Source organism: Cladosporium halotolerans (genome assembly GCF_011745625.1).
Source record: "Cladosporium halotolerans strain TM138-S3 chromosome Unknown Sca5, whole genome shotgun sequence".
Lineage (NCBI taxonomy): Eukaryota > Fungi > Ascomycota > Dothideomycetes > Cladosporiales > Cladosporiaceae > Cladosporium > Cladosporium halotolerans.
The window spans coordinates 929,834-951,030 of record NW_027191456.1 but is presented as its reverse complement, the minus strand read 5'-3'; the positions used below and the strand labels follow the sequence as shown (position 1 = coordinate 951,030).

The window sequence follows — 21,197 nt, the reverse complement described above, 5'->3', positions numbered from 1 at the left end:
GCAGGGGTTTGGATGCGATGCTTTGGTGTTTGGGAATACGGCGCTTCTTCGCCGAATTGTGGGAGGAATGTCGCGGCTTCTGCTCCGAAGATGTAGGTGTGGAGTGAAAATATACCCTTTGGCTCTTGGTTGAGTTTTGTTGACACCGCAGACACGGCAGGTCAATTGTAACACACCTCATGTTCACAACCGATCGGCGTCGTGCTCCGAATTTCTCAGTATTTTCTCCGAGTTCTTGAGCAAGAAGATCAACTCCACGGTCGCGCCAGTCAGAAAGACAGAGCCTCAAGGGGCCTTATGAATCGTGCATCACCTGCGTCTGTCATGCAGAGTCTAGTCTACGGCGGGCGATCTTCAGCAAGGATAGTCCCCGCGGCGTGGGTAGTCCCCGCGACTAGTGGCATGGTGCAGCAGGTGAAGCAGCGGACCATGCAGTAGCGGCGACAGGAACAGGCCCGGATCGTCGTCTTGTCAACTCAGTGGCGTTCTGACAGTAATAGCTATAAGAGCGGCGAGGAACACTGAAAGTGTGTACAGTGCATCTGCGAATCGTACATGGCAAGAAGAGACATGCTGCTTTTTAATAGTCAAGTTCGTGATTGAGATTTGTGTATCCACCGTCGAAAGGGGCAGCGCCACGCTAAAGTCTGCTGGCTGAGGACGACGACCATGTCCATTACTCGCTGAAGATCCGTTTGAGGAGCTATTGTAACGGCGAGCGCCCTCCCAAGCACTGCTGCGACTCCATCAACCAGATTTAGTGCGAGTTGCGGCTGTCGTGGAGTCGAAGTCTAACGAAGAGTGAGGTGCCTCCGTTGCTCCAGCTGAGCTGTTTTAAAAAGTCACTCGTCGTCTCGCACATATCGTCCCTTGTCCTTTGCAGCTCATCCTTGTCTTTCGCTATACACCTTCTTTCAGCACACGCTATCTTGACTTACGATCGGTTAATTCGTACGCCACCACATAATCAACATGAAGTTCATCGCCCTTGCCGTCTCGGCCGTCATCGGCCTCGCCGCTGCTCAGATGGAGGTCCTGAGCGAGATCCCTCAGTGCGCTGTATGTTATGTTCAATTGACAACGTATTCGCAAGTTCTTAGCTGACGCATCGATCATAGCTCCAATGCTTCACCGAGTCTGTCACCAAGACCGACTGCGCCCTCACCGACTTCTACTGCCAGTGCGGCGCCAACGCCGAGATGATCCAGAAGACCACTCTTGAGTGCCTGTGCCACAGCGAGTGCACCACCAGCGACCTTGCCAGTATGTCAAACTCTTGTTTCAACTTCCAGCCAGCACCGTGCATCGTACTGACACACCATCCACAGAGGTCTACAGCGTCTCCACCAAGCTCTGCACAAAGGTTCTGGAGCAGCACGGCGAGAAGTACGACCAGCCCGCTGCTCTTTCGGAGGGCATCTGCGCCGCCGGCAAGACCCCGGCCGCCTCCTCCGGTAACTCCACTGGCTCTGCTAAGCCCAGCTCCAACACCACCTCTTCTTCCGCTTCTCCCAGCGGCTCTGGCGCCGCATACGAGGGTGGTGCCAACAGCGCTGTTGGCATGAGCATGGCTGCCATCGCTGTCGGTGGTCTTGCCTTCCTGGCCATGTAAAGAGCCGAGGGAGGTTTGCGAATTTCAAGCTCTCATTCTGATGAGACCCGAGAAGCAAGTTAGCGGCTGGCGCATATGAGATACCCCAAGTTCGTGGGACAGAATAATCTTCGTAACTATCCTTCAGAACGTTTTGATTTCTTCTTTCACGACCAAGGTCATCATGCTCAGCCGATGGCCTCCATCCACTTCTTGCTCCACGTCGAGAATTCGTCTTCTTTGCCTTCGTAATCCAGTCGGGCGAGCTCTGCAGTTTCGCGAGCTTTCGTCACGCATTCACTCAAGGCCTTCTTAGCCTGCTCCTCCTCGAGATCGTAGAAAGTGCTAGCCAGATCGTCAACCATATCTGGCAACGTGCTGAGCGAGTCTGCGATCTCATCCAAGAGCTCTGCGCTTGACCTCTTCCCTTCTTGAGACTTCACAGCCTTGTACGCCTTCAGTCGTCTCTTCGCCAAAGCCTTGTACAGAATCTCCACCTTTTTCAACTTTTCCACGGCCTGCTCCACCAATTCCTTCAGCTCCGGCCTGTCAGCTGGCATACTGTTTGCCGCGTTGAACAAATCGTTCAGACTGTCGTTGTCGTCTCCCTCCACACCCTCATCATCACTGTCAAGCAGCTCGTCCGTCTTCCCCTCAGTCTCCAAGTCCTCTCCCTCCGCCCACTCCTGCAACTCCTCAATCGCATCCCGAATCGTCTCCCTCCACTGCTCCGCCTTCTGCACCGCCAGCCCCGCAAGACCAAGCGCATTCAGCTCCGCCAGCGCATCGCACGACTCCCACACCACGCCCGTCGCGCTCAAGCTGTCCCTGCCGCCCGACGACCCCGCCGCAGCACCCTGCGCAACACTTTTGACCTCCCCCAGCAGCGTCTCGAGCTCCTTGAAAACCCTCCGTGTCCTGACCGCCGCCTCACGGCCCAAGAACGCACTCCACACCGCCTTCTCCTGCTGGCAGATCTGCACGCCGCTGATCAGCGCCGGCAGGCAAGTCGTGGACAGGTCGCGCAGGACTCTCGTGACGGCGGAGGGCGTGAAGGGCTTGTTGAGGACGAGCAGCGAGAGCTTCGTGACGTGCGCTTTGAGCAGCTTCGAGGCGTCCGCGAAGACCTGCAGCGGGTTGGGAGGGTCCGCGATGCGCTTGTCGGACGGGATGGGGCTGCTGTCGGAGAGCGAGGCGAGGAATTGTGAGAGGAGGGCGGAGGTCGAGGCGAGGATTTCGTCGAGCGCCTTTACGTCGGTGGGCGCCATGGTGGGCGGAAGATCCGTGATATTTTTTTTCGTATTGTTATTGTTGTGGTGGTAGCTTTGCGAAACAGTCACTTTTTTTCTGGGATGACGACGGTTCAAATTCTTGGGGGAGGAAGAAGTGGAGGGGACTTCGTGGGGCAGGAACACAGCTCATGCAGCATTCGGCATCGAACTCCGGAGATGGGAGACAACGAATTTGCCTTCGAGCTCGTCAACGGACGTAAATGTTCGCTTGGCTGTCGAATAACATGGGATATGGAATAGCAGAAGAACAAAATATCACAAGCTGATGGCTGGGTACAGTTAGATCGAAAGGCCCATCACAATTTTCAGGTCTAGAAGGACTTTGGGAGCGATGGTTCCCAGGCTTCGAGGCAATACGCTTCAGCCTTATCAAGGGAGCAGAACTATACACGGTACCTTGCTACTGCTTTATTGCAATAGCCAGTACAGTACGACCAGGCAATTTCGTGGCTGGGCGGCGTCACCAATCTCGATTTGCAAAGGAAGTTCAGCGTCTGACGTGCGCTGCACGACCCCCAGCGGGGCCCATGTCGATAGGCCTCTCGGGTATTTTCGTCCTGGTCAATCACAGCGCTCTCCAAGTCTCTGGAGATTCCCAGAAAGGCAGCCGCAGCTCCCTGTAGCCAGACAGCCTACAACAACAATACGTTTTCGGTGCCAGCAGGCCCAGCATAGAGGGACCGGGCACGGGACGGGCACCGGCGGAGATGCCGGTTGGCACGTCGAATTGTCTTCTCCACTGACTCCCTTTGTCTTGCATGCCGATGCTGTCAAGCGAGCTGTGGATAAGCCACGCCTTCGTCAGGCGATTGACAACTCGTACCATCAAGACGAGACGACTGGCCAGGCATCTCTCCGAGCTGACTAGTGCCACACTGCTTTTCTTGCGACCTGCTTGGAAATGGTACATATCGTGCTGACTTGCAGAATACCAACAGGCGTCCAGCCAGGTGCGGACTTCTCTTCGAAATGATCACGTTGGTGGTCCGCGACTAGGCAGCCCAAATATCGACTGCTCCCACAGAGTTTTTCAATATTCGCTCAGTCGATGCGGGTGGCTGTCAGGTGGAGTAGACGGGTCTGCGGATGCTGTGTGTACTAACGCAAGCAGATCAGACCCACAATGATACAAGGACCACAGTAGAGACCCAGTATTGAGCCACCTAAAGATATACTTGGAATTTACAATCGGAAAATCACACCGTCAACTCGGAGTCCTAGTGACCTTAGTCCCTGTCTCACCTCGCTTGACAGCACTACCGTGTTAGGTCCTGCAAGGTGACGAGGCAGCGATGAGGATCCCCGAGCGTTCAATTTAACCAGCGAAGGCCTGTGGGCTGGAATCGTTACTTGGTCCATAAATCCATCTCTCCGTCTCTTTTCAATCCAGTCTACCCCATTCTCGTAGGTCCGCCGCCCGAACCAAACAGGTTCATTGTGTGTCGACAATTATCTTAATTGCCCCAAAACGAGAATGTGGGGTTGCTATCACGATGCTGTGGCGGTGTGCCGAAAGAAGAGCAGGATGTGGGTATCATTCCTATCCGATATCTGCGTGTCAACAAGGCTGACGTGGTGTAAAGCAGCAGCAGACGACTCCATCTAGGGAAGTCCAGAACGGCAAGAGTGCTCAAAAATCGCACGCGCAAACTCCTACCGACACAAAGGCGACACAGCAGCACAACGCAGGTGAGGAAGGAAAACGTATCGACCAGCCTCGGTCCGAGAAGCCTAAGACCGAGGAGAAAGAACAAACCCGCGAGAAGAATCTCTGGCGGGAAGCTTTTGCCAGTCTCGAGCCTGACGTTCAAGAAAGATTGTCCACTCTCGGGTTCAATGAAGACTCTGGAGATGCCAAAGACAACATCGACGCGCTGAAGACGACTGTTCAAGCGAAACAGACCAAGATTGAGGAAGAGCAATGGAGTGTCTCCGTGTCGGGCAAGAACATCGTCTTCCGGGAGTACACGGAAAGCATAGTTGGCATGATCCAGACCGCGGGCGACATAGCTGTTCAGTTCTCGCCGCCTCAGGCCGCCGTTCCTTGGTCGGTTGTGAAGGGTTTGTTGAATGTATGATTCCGTTGCTCCCTCCTCAATACTTGAATGCTCACACATTGTTAAGGTGGCCGTGGTGAACAGCCAGCAAATGGATGCTCTGCTCCAAGTTACGGAGAAGGTGATTCGCGTCATGAATCGCGGCATCACTTACGAGACTGTCTACCTGAAGAACGCCAGCTTGGCAGAAAACGCAAACCGCAATTACTTGGCGACCGATCTTACCGAGCTTTACCGGATTGCCCTAGATCTTCTCGCAGAAACTGCAAAGATGTTCGATAGCTCCAGTGCAAAGCGCTTTGTCGACTCCATCTGGAAGCAAGGTCACGTGGCTGGGGGTCTTGCTTCGATTGATGATCAAGAATCTAAAATGCTCAAGAATGTCGACGTTCTGGAGAAAGAACGAAGCAAGCAGTCAGACGATGACATGACCAAGATGTTGCAGATGATGAATGGCTCAATGGAGCGCGTGGACGCCGGTGCCCAATCGATCCTCCAGCACGTGGAGCGCACTGAGCGTATCAAAATGTTAGAATTCATTTCTTCAGTGAAGTTCGGACAAAACCATGCTCGAGTCAGCAAACAGAGATCGCCTGGCACAGGCCAGTGGTTGTTAGATCACAAAGACTTTCTCACCTGGAAGCAAAGCGAGTCATCCACCTTCTGGCTTCAGGGGACTCCCGGAACTGGCAAGACCTATCTCACGTCGGCTGTCATTGATCAACTTGAAACACCTCTCCAGGAAAGTCCTACCGACGAAGGTATGTACAAACCTTGCACTTGTATGAGTGCATGTCTGGCTTTTATGATAGGGTTCGCATACTTCTACTGCGACAGGACGGATCCTTCTAGACAGGAAGCCAAGCATGTTCTGCAAAGCGTTGTGCGCCAGCTCTCAACCACTTCGAAGAACCCGGAAGGCACTCAGATCAAGCTCTATGAGCTTTGGAAGCAAAAGCAAGAAGAAGGATTCACCGAGCTTTCCTTCGAGGAGTGTAAGGATCAAATTCTGGCGACTCTTGAAGAATACCCGAAGACGACGATATTGATTGACGCCCTTGACGAAATTGCAGAACGTGATGACCAAATCAAGTTTATCGAAGCAGTCAACAGCTTCGTCTCTAAGCGTAAATGGAGCACGAAAATCTTCATATCCAGCCGGCCTGACGCGATGTTTGAGCGAGAGCTGAAAGCGGCGTCGAATCTTGCCATAGACGCAGACGACAACCTCGATGACATTCAAAAATTCATTGAGCTGAAGATACCTGAATTGGACAGGAGCGTGACCAGCGGCGTCTTTTCGAAGATGAAGACAAAGATCATGGATAAACTGCTGAAGCACTGCCAGGGCATGTTTCAGTGGGTGGCCTTGCAGATCGACCAGCTGGAAGGTTGCAAGACACAGACGAGTATTGAAAAGAGACTCGACAACCTTCCAAGGACACTGGAACAGGCCTACGAGGAAATTTGGCAACAAATTCAGGAATACGATGACGAGGTGGAGAAGCTTTTCGCGGAGCGCGCCATGCTTTGGGTAATGGCCGCGCAAAGGCCTTTTACTAGCGAACAGCTTCTCGCGGCTGTCCGCGTCAATCCTACCGGGGACTCACCCGTGCTCGATGACATAATCCAAGAGAGCGATTTGAGAGACCTTTGCAAGAATCTCCTGGCTATCGACGGCGAGCAGGGCGTATGGCGATTCTCTCATCTCAGCGTTCGCGAGTATCTGGAGAAACGCATGCGTTGGACACCTACAAGGGCACAGCATCATGCGGCCACTGCTTGCTTGAACCTTTTCGTCCGAGTTGACGATGAAGTAGATGCACGGAGGCAGCAGAAGGCGAAACTTGACAGGCTCGTGCAGCTCTCCATCATGCGCAAAAGAATTCGCGATGCCGATGAGCGAGGAGCTTCGAAACAAGACGTCGAGAAAATGGAATTGAAGTACTTTTGGGAGGAGGACTCTCTGATGTCGTTCCCAGGCAGTGAGTCGGACTCAGAAGACCCGGAGCAGATATTCGACGTCCGGCATCCTTTCCACGCTTACGCGCGTCACCACCTCTTCGGACATGTAAAGTCTGCGCAAAACGATGATGGCGAGCATGGCACTCTAGAAAAAACCTTGAAGACATTCCTCGGCTCCCCTGAAGAAAGCAGTCAATCTTATCGCCGGTGGTACCAGCAACTGCAGGACAACTACGGCCGTCTCCCCAACTCACTTTACTATGCTGCTGGATTCGACGATCTTGGTCGGGACCTGAATCACCTTCACCAGTCAGACGGCGTCATCGTAATGTCCAGCCAAACAGGTCGAGACGTTCAGCAACTGGACAGCATGATCAGTCCCCCTGACGCTGCTATCTGGGCAATGTGCTGTTACGACCTGGGAGCTATCCTGCAGGAATGGTGGATCGATGAGAAGAAGTTCCCAATTGACCTGCAACGATTGAACAGCCGCAGGCAAAGTTTGCTGTTGGTCGCTGCGTCTGCTGGTGCAACATACGCTTGCAACGCCCTAATTGTGGAGCGGGGCTTTGACGTGAATCAAGGAAACTCCGTCAACTTTGCCGTAAGAGAAGGCCACACAAACACGGTGAGGTTCTTGCTCAAGAAAGCAAAGGCCAGAGTCGATGCAGATGGACCAGGTACCTCCCTCGCATTGGCAGTTTCGGGGCCCAAGGCCAACATCTCAATGGTGAAGCTATTGAGGGAGCACGGAGCTGCCCTTCGTGAAGAAGTCCGCGTGAATGTCGGAAATATCGAAGAATACCCAAGTGCACTGGCATCAGCGGCCTGCCTGGGCAAACGCGACATTGTCGAGTATCTCTTGAAGGAAGGGGCTCACCCGCACTGGGTTAATCCGAGGCAACTGCCGCAGAAGACAGGCTACAGGGCTTCTGCCTTAGGATGGGCTTTAATTTTTGGGCACGTAGATATCGTTGATTGCCTCCTTGACGCCGGGGCGGATCCCAACCTGAAAGACCATGGGTTTGGACTTGAGGCAACGCCACTGGGTCTGGCATCATATGCAGTCTCTGATTTGGGAAGAATCTCTTGTGTTGAGCGCCTAAGGCGCGCTGGAGCTGATCAGTCGTTCGAGCGTCAAAGCGTTGAAAGTATTCGGAAGGCCATGTTGCGATACAGAATTCGCGGAGACTCTCCTGAAGCACAGATTAAAGAGATGCAAGAGGGTGCCCAGGAGTTCATCATGGATATGATGATGCAGGAGCCTCGCCGCGTGCCTCATTCAAGGCCGACGTCTTCAAGTGGAATCTAGACGTCGAGCTGTGAGTGTTTCTGGTCGGGAGGAGTGAGAATGGACTAGGACTAGTTTGTGCTTGATCTGGAGGATCTGCCCGACTCCGAACAAGGCTCGGAGGCGGTTGTAGTAATACTCGGCGTGATAGCCATGCGCGAATCGAAGGTTATGATTATGTGAATTGCAAGATTTCTCATGACGGGTCTGGCTTAGGCTCAGTCAAGACGGGTAGCGAAGTGATGAAGTGGTGAAGTGTTGCTACTCGCTTGCGAAAGGCTGTTCTTCAGCGGGATTTGCAACGCATCAAGTCGGCGTTTCCAGTAGACAGATTCGATTGTAATCATCTCAAATCTTTTCCGACACTAGCATGAGCAGTTCTAATTCAACTCAAGATCATGTAGATCACACCTTTTCAATCACTATGTCTTCTCTACCGTCGACGCCTACGTCTTCCTTACCAGGCTAGCTTAGGATTTGGATCTATGTTGCCTCAGGCAGAAAGCACTGACGCGACGGCAGTCTACCTCTTCTCGATTCCAACCACGTTGATACGAAAACCTCCATCTTCTGATTACAACAACTTGACTGTACCGGTCATGCCCCGGCAAAAACAATCAAAGCCTCCAGCCGCCGGCCTGGCCACAAAAACGCTGATTTTGGACAACGGCGCGCACACAATCAAAGCCGGCTATTCGCTCCTCAACGCCACCTCGCCGCCGTCTCTGGACAACTGCCACGTGATCCCGAACACCATCGCGCGCTCGCAGCGTGACAAACGGACCTACGTTGGATCGGAACTCGATGAGTGCCAGGACTTTGGTGAGCTTGCGTTCAAGCGGCCTGTGGAAAAGGGTTTCCTCGTTAATTGGGAGAGCGAGAAGGCGATCTGGGAGCATGAATTCTTCAACGCTGGAAATACTGGTTTGCAATGTGAGGCTCCCGAGGAAACGAATTTGATCTTAACCGAGGCTCTGAGCGCACCGATCGCGCTGCAGAGACATTGTGACGAGATGGTGTTCGAGGAGTTTGGGTTTGGCAATTACTGGAGGGCTGTTGCGCCAAGCCTGAGCGCGTATGGAGCTTCACCGTTCAAGGGTGACGCTGAGCGACCGATGGGCACGCCGATGGAGTGTGCCATAGTGGTAGACGTTGGCTACTCGCACACGACAACCACGCCACTATTCCAGGGCAAGCCGCTGCACAGCGCATGTCGCAGGCTGGAGATCGGAGGCAAGACGCTTACGAATCAACTCAAAGACTTGGTATCCATGCGGCAGTTCGAGCTACGAAAGGAAGATTGGATGGCAAATCAGATCAAGGAGGACGTGTGCTTTGTTTCACAGAATTTCGAGCAAGACCTCGAGCGCGTTTGGAAGGGAGGCAGCAAGGACCCGAGAGTGGTGGATCATTCAATTGTGGTGGACTACGTCTTGCCCGACTATGAAAGCATCAAGCGCGGATTCGCGAGGCCCCACGACCCGAGCTTCAATGCCAGAAAGCGTCAGCTAGGGATCGGTGGGCCGAGAGAGGATCTCGTCGTTTTGGCGAACGAGCGCTTCACGGTACCTGAGCTGGTATTCACGCCTTCTGACATCGGCATGCAGTCTGAAGGTCTTGTCGGCACGATCTTGCAATCACTAGAGGCCTTACCAAAAGGTCTCTGGCAGGCTTTCTTGGCCAATGTGGTGGTCGTCGGTGGCACCAGTAGACTGCCTGGGTTTGTGGAACGGCTTGAGGCGGACCTGCGCACAAAGTTACCCGAAGAATATGCTGTCCGTGTCGGTCTACCTGAGGATCCAGTCAAGCATGCGTGGACTGGCGGCGCTAGGCTGGCGCAGAACGAGGAGGCCATGAAGCAGCTCGTCGTCAGCAAGCAAGAATATATGGAGAACGGAGACGTCTGGGTGAGACGAAAGTTCGCAGGTAAACTTGGCCGATGAGATGGGATTACTTCGATGAAGAGAACATCTTAATTTGTGCCGACGAGCATAGGCTGGCCCTCTTGTGCATCAGAAGCCGCGGCAGCTTGCTGGGCTTTGGCTACGGTTGCCATTACTTCTCCAGCCAGCGGCTTGAACCGCTCCTGAACTGCGGGCGTATCTTTTCCGAGTGCACGCATGAGCATCAAGGCATCCTGATTCAGCTGCTGGACCGAATGGCTCCCCAGGCTCTCGATAGCAGGTATGGCTTTGCTGTCTAGTGAGATGGTCTCGCGGATCTCAGGAGAGGGTCGCGAAAGCTGAATGAGCAAGCCTGCAGCGCTGTGAAGGAGATCGGCATTGTCGGTAGTGACCATGATGGCGAACACTCGCTCATGAATGCGCCTATCCCGCACAAGCGAGACGGCGAATTGAGGATCCACGTTGTGTAGAAAATTGCCAATCACCTGATAGGCAGCACTCAACAATCTGATCGCTCCATCATCGAGGTCGGAGGAGAAGCAGGAAGAAACGTTCGCGTCCGGGGTCGTAAGTGGTAGGACTCGGCCCATGAATGTTCCCTCTGCGTCTTCTGACTTCTTGAACGCATCGCTATCAGCGATATCTGAAAGAACCCACGTTAGGCTCGTAGATAGGGCAACGAGCAATTTTTGATCATCTGCGTCGATGTCCGCTCCCCGTAATTTATTTTCATTGAGGTTCATGATGTCCCACACGGCCTCTGTGAGCTTGCCTTCCGCCAGGTATGCCTGGTTCTTGGGACTTCGCAAGAAGACGAGAACAACTTCCAACAGTGTAGCAAAGTCGTCGATGTCTAGATCGCCCGCAAGAAGTGAGGGGAGTTCAACCAATTGCCGAAGCCTCAATTGCTCGTCGTCTGGTCCATCCGCTTGGCCATTGGACGTCGCATCTCCTTCCTTAGGACGTTGCGAGGAAATCCAGAAGAGTAAGTCAATTGGAAAGCTGAGCCCACCGAAAGGGTCGTCCTTCGTTCCCTGGACCGATTTTGCCTGCTTGTGAAGAGCCGAAATGATTGATCCGTGCAGAGACGCCTCGTAGCATCTCTTTTGAATGTCTTCCGACTGTGAACAGAGGTTGTACAGCACTTTGATGGCCAGGTCACGAATATCGGTTCCGCGCTCATTGAGCAAGATTGCAGGCCAGCTGAGTTCGGATCCGGACGGGATGACCTGGTTGCAGGCCTGTGGATTCCCCACGCAAGCATTGCCGATACAGCGCAAGGTGGCGCCCATGAGATCTTGAGAGCTTTGGTCAAAGTTTTCGACCACCTTCAACAAGTGAGGTAGTATTTCCGCCAGTGCGTGTCTCGTGGCTTCAGATTCCCGACTTTGTGCCGCCAATGCCTTCATTGCGTCGACGAATGCCTCGCCATCTTGAGGGGCACTGAGCAGAATCTTTATCGAATCACTTTGTTGAGACATAATGAACCAATGGCGCTCGCGTAAATCGCATCCAGCTTCGATGGGTCCGAAAATAAGAGCTTGGTTGAATTCGTAGATAATAATAATAATAATAAGTAAAATATCATCGTCTGAACATCTGAACGCCGCCTGAAGTCGAGACCCTGAAGACCTTCAGCCAGAAGCCAACGCGCGCGCTATCCGCGTCCCAAAAGCTGGCCATTTGACAACCCCTCCATAATCCGAACCACTAAAACAACCTCTCCTACGCACAAGCTCTGATCAAGGCCTCACAATCAGCACTTGACAGTAATACTCAACCCTGCCAAAATGACTCGCGCGGCGCAGCATATTGCACTCCTTGTGGTGCTCGCATCGGTACGCTCCAAACGCAAGCATTCCCTCGCAGACATCTGCTGACACTCGGCGTAGATATATGTAACCGCATTCCTCGGATTCCTTCCACTGCCGGATAAGATTCAAGAAGATGTCATCCCTGTGGTCAGTCGTCCGCTCTCCTCAACATCTGCCAGACGGAACCTAACTTTGTGTGCAGCTCCCCTTCTGGGTGATCGTCTCATTCGGCGCCTTCCTCCTGGCGAAGCTTGGCTACGGCGTTTTCTCTTTTAACGATGTACCTGAAGCGCACGAGGAACTGGTAAAACAGATCGAGCAGGCAAAGGCAGACCTGAGCAAGAGGGGTGTTACAGTGGACTAGACGGTTGGAGTAGACAAGGAACGCGAAAGATTACATGGCAGTCAAAACAACAGGATGTTATATCGTACGGATACGTTGTTGTCACTGGACTGCTATGTGGCTACTTCTCACGGGGCTCGAGGTTGTAATAGTTGAGATCGGCCTCGTCAACCCTATTGTGTTTCACGCCATGGAAGGCTTGCGCATGGCAGGGGAAGGGAATTCCGCAGCATCATTTTCAAATACCCAATTTCATTGTATGCATTCATAGATACCAATTGGCAACCCTAGCTCCAATGCTCAGCCTATCTCATCCATTGTGCATTCTGCCTTTTGGTTCATACAAATGCGAGACAGGGTGCTCTGACTTTGTGGGTCTCCCCCAGGTCCCCGGATGACGCCAGCTGTGTTTAAACGGAGACATCGCAAACACGGGTCCTTCCCTCACGACTTGATATTCTCCTTGCTCGATTTGAAAACGTCGAAGATGAAGGGCGTTGCGGCGTTGTTGTGCTTAGAGTCTGCTGCGATAGCCTTCGCGGCATCCGACAACGGCAGGCCGCGTGGTGTCGCCCCGGAATGTACGTTCATCAGGTCGTTGCAAGCTCGCTCCAGGCCAGCAGAGCAACGCCCAATACTTGCCATTGGCACTCCAACTGACCACCGCAAACAGTCGCGAAGTACTACGAGGATGCTGAGACATTCACGTGCATCTCTAACCCGGAAGTTCGCGTGCCAGCTCTTCGCGTGAACGACGACTACTGCGATTGCCCCGACGGATCTGACGAGCCTGGCACTTCCGCATGCTCACACCTGTCTCCCTCCTCGCCGCAAACGCCCGTAAATGCAGTCAACGGAGTCCTTGCTCTGCCTGGCTTCTACTGCAAGAACAAGGGTCACCAGCCATCCTACGTACCGTTCACCAGCGTCAACGACGGCATCTGCGACTACGATCTCTGCTGCGATGGCAGCGAAGAGTTCGATAACGTGGGAGGAGTCAAATGCGAGGACAAGTGCAAGGAGATTGGCAAGGAGTGGAGACGCCTGGACGAGATCAGGCAGAAGAGCTTGGGGAACGCGGCGAAGAAGAGGAAGGAGCTCGTCGCCGAGGCTCAAAGGTTAAGGAAAGAGGTCGAGGACCGTATCAAGACACTTGCTACGGAGGCTGAGGGAAAGGAGCGTAAAGTGCAACAGGCGGAGGCAGAGCTCGCGGAGGTTGAGAGGAAAGAGAAAGGTCGTGTCGTGAAAGGCAATGTGAGCGCGAAGTCCGGTAAGCTAGGCGTGCTCGCTGGCCTGGCGAAGCAGAGGATGAACGAGCTGAGAGAGGCCGTGATCAAGACGCGAAGTGAGAGGGACTCCTACAACCAGAGGATACAAGAGCTGGAGCAGATCTTGTCTACTTTCAAGGAGGAGTACAACCCTAACTTCAACGACGAGGGCGTCAAGCGCGCCGTGAGGGCCTGGGAAGACTATGCCGCGAGAGACAAGACCTCACACAATGCCGCTGAGGATCGTGATCTTGCGGAGATGATCAAGTCTGACGAGCACAACGGTCTCAACTGGGAGGAGTTCGAACAAGAGGAGGAGGGCAGTGACACGGACGTCTGTAAGTGCTTTTTCGTCCATCCATTGGTCTTATCAAATCGCTAACATTGGAATAGTATACGACTTTGAGAACTATCTCCCACCGAGTCTGCGCACCTGGCTTGATGCCAAACTCCGTGACCTGCGCGTGATGCTCATTGAGAACGGTATCCTTGCCGATACTTCTAGCGACAAGCCGAGCGAAACCAAAGCCGTGCAGGAAGCCAGAAAACGTGTCGACGCTGCTCGCAAAGAGCTTGAGAAGACCCGCAAGGACCAGACCTCGCACAACGAGGACCTTGCCAAAGACTGGGGCGTTGACGATGTCTTCCGCGCTCTCAAGGGCCAGTGTGTGAGCCGTGAGTCTGGCGAGTACACTTATGAGGTGTGCTTCATGGAGAAAACCACGCAGAAGCCCAAGAAGGGCGGCGGCAACACGAACATGGGCAACTTCGTCGGGCTCGAGAAAATTGTCGTTGACGAGGATGTGTCCGCGAGCGGTAAAGGCCTGGGCATTGGCGAGCGTATTGCGATGAAGCACGAGAACGGACAGCACTGCTGGAACGGCCCCAACCGCAGCACTATGGTGATTCTTGCGTGCAGCGAAGAAAACGAGCTCTGGAAAGTGATGGAGGAGGCCAAGTGCGTTTACAGGATGGAGGTCGGCACACCGGCCGTCTGCGAGGCGCTTGCTGCTGGTCCTCCTAAGAAGGCCGATGCGGGTAAGGATGAGCTGTGAGTTGGAGTCTGTTACGTTAGATGATGAAGACTATTGTTCGCAGGCTAGCCAGACTGCAGGAACGACTGGCCGCCTGTGGTTCGCCTATTATTACTTCAACTTCCAAACTGCCCCACTTTGTAGCGCTTGTAATGCCTATGGTTGACTTTTCTGTTCACGTGAGCTGATCGTCGGTCTCCTGGGCGGGGATCAAGCATTGACATGTGGAGCTTGTCAACACCTCGGGCAAAAGTGCTCCCAGGCAGAGGGGTTCACGAAGATCGATGATCGAACGTTCTGTGTCGAGTTTATAATCCCCGGTCTCATTACATACATTGAGTATGTACGGGTCTAGGTCTGCTTTGCAACACTGACAGTCGGCATCAGGATAGAGACACACATCACTTTCATTTGCCATAAACAAACCCACCAAGATGCTCGGCATCGGGGGCAAGCACATAGTAAATGTCTTCAATCTCTGGGTTGTCACTTTCGTTGCCCTTGGAACGCTGTCGACAGCCTACGGTTTGGCCATCATTGGGTCGACTGTTGGACAGCCAAACTGTCAGTATCAGTTCGACAAATCTCCCAAGCTACACACCAAGCTGATGAAGCGGCAGTCTACACATATTTCGACCTAGCACCTCAAGGTGAACCAGGCTACGCATACACGACCAATATTGTTGGGGCTCTCAATGGCGTCAACAGTGCCGGCGCCATAATAGGCTGCCTTATCAGCGCATGGTCGGCCGACGCTTACGGGAGGAAACGTACGATCCAAGTTGGCTGTATCATATTGATCATTGGAGGAGCTATTTGTGCCGGTTCCGCGAACATGGGCATGTTCCTCGCTGGACGCGTAATTGCAGGAATTGGCAGTGGTATTCTTGCAGGTGAGTGGAGCGTCAATTTGTGAACGTAGGCCCTCCCTAACACACGACACAGTTGTTGTGCCAATGTACCAAGGCGAAATCTCTACAGCAGAAACTCGTGGCGCCATGATGTGCGTTACTGGTGTGGCATACGCATTTGGATATACTCTGGCTGGCTGGCTCGGTTTCGCTTGCTACTTTTTTCCAGCAGACTCTCCATCGGCAACATTCTCATGGCGTTTCCCGCTAGCGGTCCAATGTATGCCACCGCTCATTGTCCTTGCAGGCAGCGGCTTCATCCCCTTTTCGCCACGATGGCTCCTGTCCAAGGGCCGACGTGAGGAGGCTTTCGATATTGTGAAGCGACTTCATCGCACACCTGACGACAAGGAAGATATTGCCGCTCGGCAGGAGTTTTACATGATGGAGAAGCAATACGAACTAGATGCCCAGTTGAAGACACGTCGGTTCGAGATCTTCCGAACGAAACCAAACAGACGAAGGTCCTTGATCGCGGCTATCATGATGTGGGGAGATCAGTTCCTAGGAATATTCGTAAGTCTAATCAAGGCCGGAGTTCGATTCTCGACTAATATTTTACAGGTCATGACCAACTACGGAGTCCTCATATACGCCTCTCTGGGTCTGAAGGGCTTCCGACCATTATTGCTGAACGCCTGCTGGACAACCTTCACCATCGTCGGCAACATCTGGACAGCTCTTTACATCGACCGATGGGGCAGGCGGACTTTCCTTCTTATCGGATCGACCGGCGTCACCGTCTCTCTCATCTTCCTCTGTGCTTTGACAGCTGAGTTCCTTGGAACAACAAACACAGCCGGGCTAAACGCCGCCGTCTTCTTCATCTGGTTCTTCATCCTGTGGTGGTGCTTTTTCGTTGACGCGACGCAGTACGTCTACGTCAGCGAGATCTGGCCGAATCACTTGCGGTCTCAAGGGACGGCCTGGGGCCTGGCCTTCTTCTATCTTGCTTCGGAAGTCACGCTCGTCGCTGCGCCGGTGGCTCTGAACAGTATCGGGTGGAAATTTTATTTGGTATTGATCATACCATCGGTGTGCTATATAGCAGCCATTTACTTTCTCTTCCCAGTAAGTTGAAACTCCCTGTGTGACCGGCTTTCACAGATACTGATTTCTCCACAGGAGACCAAAGGTCGGACCTTAGAAGAGATTGGATCACTGTTCGGAGACGAGCATATCGCCAGCCATTGGTATGGCATCAGCGAAGAGGAAAGAGCGGAGATTGAAAGGAATGCTTTACAGATGACGAAATCTGGGCATCTTTCGGGAGATCAAGCTCCAGAAGTTGGGATGAAGAAAGAAGATTCACAAATGGAGCATGTTGAGGAGAAGAGTGGAGACTAGAATGGTTCAAGAAGCCCAGACTTGTGGATGATATTGCAAAGCTACTAACAGATACGACCGTTTGTAGAAACGTGCGGCCCGAGCAATGCGATTCTAGTTCCTCTTCATCATTCGAACTTTCACCTGCTTTTTGCCTATCAAAGGAATTGCTCCACCGTGATAGGTCTTGCCGTGGTATCTTGCGGAATAACCCTTAGGCACTATCAGAGTAGCCGACGTCCCGTGGGGAATACTCGTCGTGACTGTCACGCTGTTCCCTTTGATCTTCCAGCCTGCTTCTATGTCACCATACGGCGTGACGACAGTTCCACTCGCATGGTCGAGATCCAGACCTTCGACCAGAGGCGTGAACTTCCAGGTCTTGTACCCTGCGCTCGTCGCCGAGATGCCAAGAACGTACTCCGGGAGGACGTAGGTAGGAGCGGCGCCCCAGGGGTGCGAGAGACTGGTGAATCGATTGATTCCAGGCGACCCATCAGGATGAATGTATTCCCACGATGCCCCGGAATAGTACTGATCCTGTGTCACCATGGCCGACCAGAAGTCATCCAATTGGGTTCTTGCAACACTCAAATTAGTCAATCCAAGGTCGCGCTGCGCTTTGAAAATTGCATTGAGCAAGAAACCGTTCGTATTCGGAGAGAGCTGGTAATCTTCAGTGCATGCCTCGCTGGACTGCGTTCGGTAGCCAATGCCGCATTTAAGCTCTTCCACTTTTGCGATGGACGAGGCAGCCCGAGTACTGTTCGCAGCACCTGACAAGATAGCCCAGGCGATACCATTGATAGAGTAGTTGGATGGAGCCGTCAATGAAAGCGAATATACGCCGAGTTTGGGGTTCCAGAGCTTATCGTTGATGGCTTGCGTCAGATTTGCAGACGTGGCTGAGTACAGATCCGCTGCTGCTGTATCGCCGAGAGCGTGAGCTAGAGGTGTCAACATCTCAAGGGCGTATGCCATGATTCCCGTGACTGCCGTGCCATTCGCAGGCCCGAGGAAGCTGACGGCTGGCCGATTCCCCAATTCTGGGCTGGCAGCAATTAGTCCCGAGAATGGATCAATGAAAGCAAGCCTGGCTTCTACGAGTGTCTTGATCTGAGTCCAGTATGGTTTTATCTCATCAGTCAGGCCAGAGTAATGATAGAAGTCGCCAATACCAGCGAGGAACAGGTCCTGGTAGTCCAGAAGGCCATCGAACGTACCTGTCGCACGAGAGAACTCGGGAACGCTACCCATGGCGGGCGCAATTGGCACCAGACCACGGTAAGGCGCATCCGGGAGCTGACGCTGGAGCAGGAATTCTATTGTTCCCAGGATATATTTCCACTGTGCAGTGCTCGAGGCCACAACGTTCACCGTGTGGTAAAAGTCGCCAGCCCAAACAAGGCGATCGCGCTTACCGCCATCCAGACACAAAGTCGTATTGAGCGGAGCCACAGAATACTCACCCAGGGTGTCCTCCGAGGTCATAGGGTTCTTATAGAGAGTAGAGCCGTTATTCGAGGTGACAACAACATCTTTGAAGTAGGCAGCCTGGTCCTGCCAGGGACCAAAGCCAAAGCTTCCCTTAAATGCAGATCCAGTTCCCGAGTAGCCTGCATTTGCCGCCAGCTCTATGGCTCCCGCGATCGGAACAGAAACGATGATGTCGCCATCGATTGAGACGACGTAAGCTTCTGGAGTGATGGCCGTGCTTATATTGTACCAAGAGTCGTCTTCGATTGGAGCTTTGAGTGGGTACTGATGGATTGGTCCGCTGATTATGTTCTCTTGATCATAGAGTGAGGTTCCATATGAGAATATCAGCGTGCTTGGCTGAATGAGCGAACGGTTGGTATTGAGAAATGACTGCTCGTTCGAGGTGAGGACAAAGTAGGCACCAAAAGGATTCTGGCCGCTTGCCACTCGCCAGCCGGTTCCACCGCGAGCAATCTTCGTAGAAAATGTGAGGGTGTAGTTGCTGAAATCCGCGCCTTTCGCGGACTGTGCGGTTGTCTGACCTCGAATAAGGGCACCATCCGGTGTGATTTCCCATGTCGATGGGGCGTTGCCAGCGTCAATGCAAGAAACGTGCGCGGAGCCCGCACCGAGATCATACAAGCGGTTGTAGATTGAGTTGGACGTTGCCAGCTTGACCGGAACCTCAGAGGGGCCTGCGAGAGGCGCGGTGGAGTTGAAGCCGATATTACTCAGGGTGATGGTGGTGTTTGTCAGAAGGCGCAGGGTTTGCCATCTCTGTCCGCCTTGAACGAAGAAGCTTTGGACATTTCCAGCCTCCTTGAGCTCAAAAGTCTCAACGCGGAAGGCATTAGCGAGGCCGACGGTAAACGGCCAGGGACCATCAGCTTGAGGCAGCGAGATCGCAGGGTATTCTTCCGAGTATTTCGCTTCAATCTGGGTGGCACCGGATAGCGACTTGGCAGAGAAAATTGGGAAACCTGCTCTGTCTGTACCGTAATCCAACGTCAAGAATGGATTCGAAGGAGAGAGTTCGATGTCGCCTTCGTACGGTGATGTGGTATTGATTCCTGGGCCTGACCCGAGGTGATAGGAAACGGGGTGGACGTTGCCATAGCTCACAAAGCTGCGACGTACTGTCAGTCAACGCCGCTCTTGTCGTTCATTGTGGAAGAAATGGCCCTACGCTGTTGCTTGTGAGTTCTCTAGAAGGAGAACGGCCAATGATGTAAGTAATAAGCCGCGCATGATCGCATATGATTGCAACTTCCCTTGGCTTTCACAGACTGGCAGAATACGAAGTAATGAGAATTGGGAATTGACCTACAATGAATATATATATCTCTATGAAAGCGGGGAAATCGCCTGCCTCGCTCAAGTCGGTATTCGATGCTACCGAAGGTGCTGAAGTGCGGAGCCAAAATTGGTCATTATGCTTCAGCGACATAAGAGGTTCATTACAACCTGGTGTTAGTATCTAGCTTAGTCTGTTCGGAATGAGTGGGTGGGCGGACGATGTGGATGGCCTGCACCCGGATGCACTCAGGGTTCGGCATCAAATGTCCCGACATTGGCGGCTTAAGCTGGCTGACCAACATAGTCACATTATAGCTGAGCCGGAGGCCTGCGATATTCCATCGTATGCGTCGATTTTGGATGGCCTACCGTCTTGTGCAGTCCGAAGTGATTCCTGGAATGTGAGGTTCGGCCACGGAATACAAACGTCTCATTCATTGCGAGCAGAATGATGGGCAACTTCTAGTGGCGGCTTCGTCATGTCAAACAATGCCGTTCCGGATGCCTCCCTCACTGGTGTTGGCATGCTCCTCATGGTTCGGATTTGAGACGAATTCACGGTCAGATTTACCACAGCCACAAGCAATTTATTATTGATCAGGTAATGTCAACGTAGCTCGGTCATTGTGTTTGAAGAACGGCTGGCAGTTGGAGGAGACCCACATCGAAGGGAACGCCCCGCTTTCGCCTCGAGCCGCTCGGATAGCGCGCCAAGATTTCTTTTCGCGCCCACCGCAATGAACGGACCCTCTTTGCGCATCGACGAGCGAAGACCTTCCAGTCCAGCAAGACGTAGGATACCCATCTCTTTGCGTCCCCGATCCCGACAAGCTCCTCTACCCGGAACATTTCACCTCACCGACAAAATGGTTGCTGGACCTGTACGTATCTCGCTTTGCTGCGCCGCTCCGACGCCGTGAGACACCGGCCGATCGGAGCGCGCAAAAGACATGCAAAAAATATGCGCAGCAGGCTTGAGAGCAGTATACTGAGACTCCAATGCAGAAGAACCCCACTGCTGGCGGCGGCGGCCTCAAGGGCGGCCCCAAGAAGAACCAGAAGATCACCAAGAAGGTACGTGCGGACCCAGGACGGATGATCCAACCAGCAATGCGACAATCGTAGAATCGCTAACGCGACCCTCTCACAGTTCATCATCAACGCCACCCAGCCCGTGAACGACCGTATCTTCGACGCCAGCGCCTTCACCACCTTCCTGCAGCAGCGCATCAAGGTTGACGGCCTGACCGGCAACCTCGGCGAGCGCATCAACGTCACCAACCTCGGTGACGGCCGCATCGAGGTCGTCGCTCACCAGGAGTTCTCCGGCCGCTACCTCAAGTACCTGACGAAGAAGTTCCTCAAGAAGCAGCAGCTCCGTGACTGGCTCCGCGTCGTCGCCACCAACAAGGGCGAGTACAGCCTGAAGTTCTTCAACGTTGTTGGCGAGGAGGGTGAGGAGGAGGAGGACTAAGCGTATCGCTTGGTTCCTTTGCTCTCGCATCATAAAGATGGGACGAATATTTTTTTTTTAGGTAGTGCGGATAATTGAAATATCTTCGCCGCCGAATTGCTGTTCCACAGGTCAATAATAACAGTGATGAAGCTGTGTTACTGAGGCAAGAT

The 21,197-nt window shown here is 53.2% G+C and overlaps 10 protein-coding genes across 10 annotated transcripts; 7 read left to right on the top strand and 3 right to left on the bottom strand.

The window, feature by feature from the left end:
* Positions 1–972: 972 nt before the first annotated feature.
* On the top strand, positions 973–1,612 carry WHR41_02252 (uncharacterized protein; the record flags this gene model as incomplete). Its single annotated transcript, XM_069370858.1, has 3 exons — positions 973–1,059; positions 1,119–1,263; positions 1,329–1,612. 3 exons carry the CDS (start codon positions 973–975, stop codon positions 1,610–1,612), a joined length of 516 nt encoding a protein of 171 aa, XP_069232334.1.
* A 167-nt stretch (positions 1,613–1,779) lies between these two features.
* WHR41_02251 (uncharacterized protein) lies at positions 1,780–2,859 on the bottom strand (the record flags this gene model as incomplete). Its single annotated transcript, XM_069370857.1, has 1 exon — positions 1,780–2,859. One exon carries the CDS (start codon positions 2,857–2,859, stop codon positions 1,780–1,782), a length of 1,080 nt encoding a protein of 359 aa, XP_069232331.1.
* Positions 2,860–5,073: 2,214 nt separating this feature from the next.
* WHR41_02250 (uncharacterized protein) lies at positions 5,074–8,217 on the top strand (the record flags this gene model as incomplete). The annotated part of the gene is made up of 2 exons (XM_069370856.1): positions 5,074–5,701; positions 5,753–8,217. 2 exons carry the CDS (start codon positions 5,074–5,076, stop codon positions 8,215–8,217), a joined length of 3,093 nt encoding a protein of 1,030 aa, XP_069232332.1.
* Positions 8,218–8,795: 578 nt separating this feature from the next.
* WHR41_02249 (uncharacterized protein) lies at positions 8,796–10,139 on the top strand (the record flags this gene model as incomplete). Its single annotated transcript, XM_069370855.1, has 1 exon — positions 8,796–10,139. The coding sequence occupies one exon, from the start codon at positions 8,796–8,798 to the stop codon at positions 10,137–10,139; it is 1,344 nt and encodes a 447-aa protein (XP_069232119.1).
* A 29-nt stretch (positions 10,140–10,168) lies between these two features.
* WHR41_02248 (uncharacterized protein) lies at positions 10,169–11,392 on the bottom strand (the record flags this gene model as incomplete). The annotated part of the gene is made up of 1 exon (XM_069370854.1): positions 10,169–11,392. The coding sequence occupies one exon, from the start codon at positions 11,390–11,392 to the stop codon at positions 10,169–10,171; it is 1,224 nt and encodes a 407-aa protein (XP_069232118.1).
* Positions 11,393–11,812: 420 nt separating this feature from the next.
* Positions 11,813–12,574, top strand: WHR41_02247 (uncharacterized protein). The gene is made up of 3 exons (XM_069370853.1): positions 11,813–11,938; positions 11,993–12,061; positions 12,117–12,574. The coding sequence occupies exons 1-3, from the start codon at positions 11,891–11,893 to the stop codon at positions 12,276–12,278; spliced, it is 279 nt and encodes a 92-aa protein (XP_069232115.1). The 5' UTR covers positions 11,813–11,890; the 3' UTR covers positions 12,279–12,574.
* Positions 12,575–12,683: 109 nt separating this feature from the next.
* Positions 12,684–14,580, top strand: WHR41_02246 (uncharacterized protein; the record flags this gene model as incomplete). The annotated part of the gene is made up of 3 exons (XM_069370852.1): positions 12,684–12,838; positions 12,931–13,863; positions 13,919–14,580. The coding sequence occupies exons 1-3, from the start codon at positions 12,745–12,747 to the stop codon at positions 14,578–14,580; spliced, it is 1,689 nt and encodes a 562-aa protein (XP_069232114.1). The 5' UTR covers positions 12,684–12,744.
* Positions 14,581–14,993: 413 nt separating this feature from the next.
* Positions 14,994–16,924, top strand: WHR41_02245 (uncharacterized protein; the record flags this gene model as incomplete). Its single annotated transcript, XM_069370851.1, has 5 exons — positions 14,994–15,123; positions 15,180–15,452; positions 15,505–15,986; positions 16,035–16,541; positions 16,596–16,924. The coding sequence occupies 5 exons, from the start codon at positions 14,994–14,996 to the stop codon at positions 16,815–16,817; spliced, it is 1,614 nt and encodes a 537-aa protein (XP_069232117.1). The 3' UTR covers positions 16,818–16,924.
* Positions 16,911–19,523, bottom strand: WHR41_02244 (uncharacterized protein; the record flags this gene model as incomplete). Its single annotated transcript, XM_069370850.1, has 2 exons — positions 16,911–19,401; positions 19,462–19,523. 2 exons carry the CDS (start codon positions 19,521–19,523, stop codon positions 16,911–16,913), a joined length of 2,553 nt encoding a protein of 850 aa, XP_069232116.1.
* Positions 19,524–20,312: 789 nt separating this feature from the next.
* On the top strand, positions 20,313–21,141 carry WHR41_02243 (60S ribosomal protein eL22). Its single transcript, XM_069370849.1, has 3 exons — positions 20,313–20,452; positions 20,577–20,645; positions 20,722–21,141. Exons 1-3 carry the CDS (start codon positions 20,438–20,440, stop codon positions 21,043–21,045), a joined length of 408 nt encoding a protein of 135 aa, XP_069232112.1. The 5' UTR covers positions 20,313–20,437; the 3' UTR covers positions 21,046–21,141.
* Positions 21,142–21,197: the final 56 nt, after the last annotated feature.

Excerpts from the sequence above, each read along its gene's own strand:
- WHR41_02243 (XM_069370849.1), top strand. Across the intron at positions 20,646-20,721 it reads ACCAGAAGATCACCAAGAAG|TTCATCATCAACGCCACCCA; the intron begins GTACGTGCGGAC and ends ACCCTCTCACAG.
- WHR41_02247 (XM_069370853.1), top strand. The coding sequence starts at position 11,891 with ATGACTCGCGCGGCGCAGCATATTGCACTCCTTGTGGTGCTCGCATCG. Across the intron at positions 11,939-11,992 it reads TCCTTGTGGTGCTCGCATCG|ATATATGTAACCGCATTCCT; the intron begins GTACGCTCCAAA and ends CACTCGGCGTAG. Across the intron at positions 12,062-12,116 it reads AAGAAGATGTCATCCCTGTG|CTCCCCTTCTGGGTGATCGT; the intron begins GTCAGTCGTCCG and ends CTTTGTGTGCAG.